Source organism: Bufo bufo, chromosome 7 (assembly GCF_905171765.1).
Source record: "Bufo bufo chromosome 7, aBufBuf1.1, whole genome shotgun sequence".
NCBI lineage: Eukaryota > Metazoa > Chordata > Amphibia > Anura > Bufonidae > Bufo > Bufo bufo.
This window is the reverse complement of record NC_053395.1, coordinates 145,410,007-145,416,006: the sequence shown is the minus strand read 5'-3', so window position 1 is coordinate 145,416,006 and position 6,000 is coordinate 145,410,007. Positions and strand designations below refer to the sequence as shown.

The 6,000-nt window shown below is 41.1% G+C and overlaps 1 protein-coding gene across 2 annotated transcripts in view; it reads left to right on the top strand.

The window, feature by feature from the left end:
• Window positions 1-2,343: 2,343 nt before the first annotated feature.
• LOC121008686 (UPF0430 protein CG31712-like) overlaps window positions 2,344-6,000 on the top strand; it is a 43,722-nt gene continuing 40,065 nt past the window's right edge. Inside the window, exons 1-4 of one of the 2 annotated variants that reach the window (XM_040441383.1) lie at window positions 2,344-2,492; window positions 3,836-3,913; window positions 4,206-4,248; window positions 5,676-5,809. In XM_040441383.1, the coding sequence (XP_040297317.1) occupies window positions 2,392-2,492; window positions 3,836-3,913; window positions 4,206-4,248; window positions 5,676-5,809 (356 nt within the window). In that variant the 5' untranslated portion in view covers window positions 2,344-2,391. The remainder of the gene's footprint in view (window positions 2,493-3,835; window positions 3,914-4,205; window positions 4,249-5,675; window positions 5,810-6,000) is intronic. The other variant, XM_040441384.1, reaches the window with a different exon arrangement.

Here is a 6,000-nt window from a genome sequence, read left to right as displayed (position 1 = left end):
GACCGAGAAAATACTTTCTGATCTTCGGGTGCATATTATATTTTCTTTTTCATAGCTTGATGCATGCATTGTACATTGAAATAACAGCAAAACAGATGGTATTTTCTCCCATGTGTAGGTGTTTACCTAAAAATAAAAAAAATTTAAGGGTCAGTAGAAACCACTGCAGTTGGACCACCACTGATGTGTAAGTAATGGCATATGTTATGGCGGTGTTTGGTGCAGCGGTGTTGCTGCCAGAATCCCGAGGCTCCAGCCCCACATGTCATCTTCCTGCTCCTGCCAGCAAGGTTCCTCCCTACTATGTCCTTAGGGTGAGCAGACACGCTCTTGCTGACTCTCAAAGGGGCAGCGTGTGCTCCCTGATTTGTTCCAGTCCATGGCATCCCATCTGTGGATATTTAAGTCACCTTCCCCTGGAATAAGGAGCCTGACCTTTACGTTTTCTAGCTTTCTATTTTCTACTTTATCTTATTCTATTTTACACGATTCTACTATATTTCACCCTTTTCTTTCATCACTATTGCCTGGCTTCACTTATATTCCCATTTCCATCCTTTACTCTTCCTCTTTTCTTCCCATCTTTTTTCTTTCCCAACTAATATCCTTCTCTCTTTCTTCTCCACACTACCATGCCTCCCCCTTTTCTCTTTCCCTACACATAGCCCATCCATTCTACACATAGATCTAAGTTTTGAGTCCTTCTTTGACTCTTCTGTGCAGCGCTGTCCATCTTTGAATATCCTATTCCCCACACGCCGACACTACAGTCCCTGTATCCGTGCCGAGCTTCTCCTGCTGCGATCTTTACTATACCTATAGTGTGTCCCTCGCTCCCCCACCCCGGGACCCCGTTCCTTCCGGTGTATAGCATTTTTAAAAATACGCCATACCATGAGGTAGCAGCGCTATACGATAGAGGCACAAGCCTCACTTACTTCAGCTCCATACTTTCTCTTTGGGCCAAAAGCTCCCTATAATCTTTCTTTAAACCCCTGTTGCGGCTGGGCTGAAGATCAGTACTGAATGATCGCAGAAACGTTTGTTCTGCCAACCATTGGCCATCATTTAGCCAAAAAGCTCATCTGCTCTCTTAGGGTATGGTCACATGGTGTCACGGACACTCCCGTGGCAGGTACCAGAAGATCAGAGAGACTGGCAACACGTGGGTTAAATTGACAAGTTCTGTGTGGCTCTTATTGTGTCTATGTTTTGGTGAATGCCACTCCCCTTGCTTCGGGTGCTGCTTGTTGGTAATTTACCTTCCCCATAAGTAGCCGCTTCTCACTCTTGGAGGTGCGGTTTATAGATTTTCTTCCTGTCTTCTTACTAGCTGGTCAGTTGTACTCTCTGGTGCTTCTGGAGTTGCCAGTTTTCTACTTTAAGCTAAATCTTGTCTTTTCTTATTGTATTGTGTTTGTTATTTTCCCTGTTGTTTGTATCTGGGCCAGAGACTTCCATTCGTCCATCTGGGGAGGAATGGGTTGTCTCTGGTCCTAACCTTATTCCAGGGCCTTATAGGGAAATAAGGGCCTAGGTATACTGCATATGAATATTTTTACCTTCAAGGTCTATTCATATTGATAAGTAGTTAGGGCCCAGATTAGGGTTGTTTCCAGGCCCAGTTACTGTTACCCTTCCCTCCTGTGTTCAGTGTGGAGTTTTCCCCCCACACTGACTGTGACACATGTTTCCTGATGCAGTTTTGGAAGTCAAAACCAGGAGTGAATTGAAAAAGAGGAGAAGTTGTATCTGTCCTTCATGGACACTTAAAGGAGTTATCCCATGATATAGTACACGACAACCTCTTTCTAACAACGCTAGAGCCGGCCCTGTTCCTCATATGGATCCAGAGATCTCCCCATTCATTGCTCTGCTAGATTAATATCAAGTTGAAAGCTCAAGGAGAGTGTCTTTTCTGCTGGAGCTAAGGGGGTGTGTCTTAGCTCTCCCTATCACAGCTCAGGAGGCAGTTGAAGGACGAAACTGAGCATGTGCGGCCTTCTCAGTGAGCAGGACAAAGAAATAAGAAAACAAACAAACTGCAGGTGGCTCTATAGAGATGTATTTTATTGAATAACTCAGTGGCTATGCAAATTTTTTAATTACATGTACTTACAAAAGTATTAAGATCCAGGTACTGGTTTGAAAACTGTAGAATATTTTTCGTGGGACAACCCCTTTAAGAGCAGCAGGATACGGAACATGCAAGGAATGGATAATAGTTTGTATGTTTTTTTTTAACTCATACAATCAAGGTTCCCAACCAAAAGAAAAGATTTGAATTAGGACTGGAATATAATATATATTAATACAATAATCATATCTCTTGTTCACAGGTTGTATGTCCATCTTTACTATACATCCTAATTCTTATTTGCTGACAGTACCATGGCCACCTATACTGGATTTCCGTTCAATTATTTGAGCTCAGGGTCTACAAATGGAAGCTCTCCTAAGGAAATGTACAGTGGGAGCAGACATAGACCACGGTAATAAATCAAATATAGATATGGGTTTTGTGAAGTCTATTTATAGGCTCCATTATAGGTCTAAGGAGGACTATGTACTACTGCTGAATCTCTTCTGATAACTTTATCAAGGAACAATAGAAAAATGGGGAGCTCTGGAGCGACACTACCTCCATAGACAGTACAGCCTTGAAATCAGCAATGTGACACTTTATTAGTGGTTGTCTCTGCAATGTGTTTTGGGGTCGTACCGGTCCCTTCTTCAGGTAGTAAACAACATAACATTAAACTGTTATGTTGTTTAGCACCTGATGAAAAATGTACATGGCACACGAACGTTATTTGTATTTTGCAGATCCGCAATTTGCTGACTGCAAAATATGTACGTCGTGTGCATGAGGCCTATGACTTCTTTCCAGTTGTTTGCTAATGATGGCCTCTAGAGTACATCATGTTGGTTTATTTTTAGGGTCCATTCACACGTCCGCATCTGTTCTGTAATCTTGCGGAACAGGTGCGGATCCATTCATTTTCAATGGGGCCGGAATGTACTGTCTGCATCCGCATTTGCGAATCCACACCTCTCTTCCGCCAAAAAATAGAACATGTCCTATTCTTGTCCACAAATGCTGACAAGAAAAGGCATTTTCTATCAGTGATGGTCAGTTCGCAGTGTTCGCCAGCGAACACATGCGGGCTGCCATCTTTAGTAAGGTAGACTCACCCGTCCAGGGATGCACAGGTGAGCCCTTACCTGTGCCGGAAGCCGGTCTGAAATCAAATGCGGTCACCGGGAGCAGGCAGTTCCAAGAACAGCCCGATGAAGGCCCCCTGCGGCTGTTCTCGGAACTGCCTACTCCCAGTGACTGCATTTAACCTCAGACCGGCTCCCGACACAGGTAAGGGCTCACCTGAGCATTGCCGGATGGGTGAGTCTACCTTACTAAAGATGGCAGCCCGCATGTGTTCGCTGGCAAACACTGCAAACTGACCACCACTGTTTTCTATGAGTGCCGGCGATGTGCGTCCGCAAAATGCGGAACGCACATTGCCGGTGTCTGTGTTTTGCGGATCAGCAAAACACATACGGATGTGTGAATGGACCCTAACAGAACACTGCAATTTGAGATTTTCTTCATCCTTTTGTGGGGATTCATACAAATATTTTACAAGAACACTGTGGAGGGGAGTGCGGATCTATAGCCTGTCATGCCACCCTCCCGACATATGGTTATATTGGCACACTTAATTGTCTACTTTTAGAAGGCATCTTGACAAAAATACTTAATAATATTCAGTATACAGTAGAAATCCATATCATATCTATAAACTGTTTCTGAATCTATAATAATCTTTTTCTGAAGGACATCTCCTCCCACATTTTCTACATTAAGAGATCCTGGAAGAGATCAGTTGTCTGCTAAATCATCTTCTCATAGCAAGTACGTCCAGTACTTTAGCTAATTGCATTATTTGATTATTGTTCAGTTGATTTTTGATAGATACGGCTATGTTCATTTCTGCGCTTGGGCATTTTGCCGAGGGTCATTAAGAGGGCTGTAGAGCTCAGTCACAGGACATATCCAGCACGGCATCATGGCTACCCTCATAAACAGAAGCCAAGATGCCAGTGTGAACAGACTGTAACATTTAACTTTTTTGCTTTAAATTCAAATACATTTGCTAATTTGTTCATGTTGTAAAGGTTCTTATTCTCATTATTTCTTTACGCAGAAAGTGGACGTGCACAAGAACTAAAAGTCGGGGATCCCCTGAAGTTAGTTTGATTACTCCTACTCAGCAATACAGTATGATCACGGACCTCTTTCCCTACAGCTCACAAAAAATGGGTTAATAGGGTTTCCTACAAGTGGACATTTAAAGTCTATGTACACCTTCGGAGGCAATTTGTTGTTTTTGATTGCATTTTACTCATTTTTGGCTAAAAATCTTTTTTTTTTTCAATTGGCTTTTGAGCTGTTCTGTCACAAAGAGTTAATTGTTTTTCTAGCTGTGTGACTGGTACTTTCACTATCGCTCATCTAATAAACCTTATCTCTAAACTACTAAGAGGTAAACCACTAACACTTATTTAGGCCACATTCTTATCAGTAAGATAAGAACTGAGCTATAATGATTGTTCATAATGTCAGAGAGCAGAGATAAGGAGCCTGTCTGCTCCCCACCTGAAAAGAGAGAAAATCCAAAGGCTGATAGTAGAGCATCTCATCTATGTACAGAAAAAAGACTCCATTTAAAAAAAATATATAAAGACCAATTGAAAAAATGATTTTTAGCTCAAAATGAATACAATGCATTAATTTTAAAAAAATTGCCCCCAAAGGTGTACATAGCCTTTGACAATATAGTAGATAGATGTCTGATTTCTGGGGCACCATTGATCACTAGCAGTGGACGAGCAAGTGCCCTGCTTTTCTACCCAATGTCTATAGGACTAAATTAGTGTGTAGATCCGCAACATGTACAACTGCAAATCTGTGGCAGAAATCAATGTCAGATTTCTGCTGGGGATTTTTCCAATATACTGTGTGAATATATCTCTATACATCAAGTTCAGGAGATCTGCTGCTTGTAAAGGGACAACATTTCCTGAAAATGGAAGTATTAGGAAATGTTCCTCCTTTTTCTTAGATCAAAAATTGTACGGAAAAGGGTTATTATTAGGGTTTTGTTGTTAGAATTGGATCTGCCAGAACTGATGTCAGACTGGTATGTCTTAACCCTGCATACCTGCAGACACATGATATAGTTTTATAGTGATAAGGAGACGGTTACTGTGCTGCAACCTTATTTATAATAGGAATAATTGGAGCACGCTGAGATTTCTGTATGTTTATTATGTAGAAACAGTGCAGTATTTCACATAATAACTACATGTGTGTGTACCCAGACCAGTGCCAGTCAAGAAGGTAGAAATGTAATTACATTGCTGTGGCAACTCATTGTATGCCCAATTATGCAACCTGCCATTACAATAACATGAGCTGTTTGGTGATGCACTTCCTTGTATACATATCTTGTATGAATAAGTTGCTTATTGTTTGCCAGATTGCTAAAGTTCTTGTATTACTAAATTACGATTATACGTTTTATAAGAACAGGAGGATCATTTTGAAAGATTTTCCAGATGTTTTTCATGTTTAATCCGTAAGGATTTATCTAGAACGCTTCCTCCATTTTTAGACTGACAAATACCAGGTCATATCACCCGGTTATAGCATCAAGCGCTCCAAGGACTATATTGAAGTCAGACTTGAAGAGCAGGTTTTTAGAAGAGTTGAGACACCAGAAGATGCAGAGCTGCCTCCCAAGACTAGGTAATGTTAAAAAATTGGAAAAGGTTTAGCTTAAAAATACTGGCCAAATCTATAAGAGGACAGCAACCTCAGCTAATATTCTCATATACCAATGTATAGAATGACATAATCATGTCACTGTAATAATAAAGAATTCCCTTGCGTACTATATTCCTGATTTCAATGGCCTACCTACATTATGTTTAAAGGGA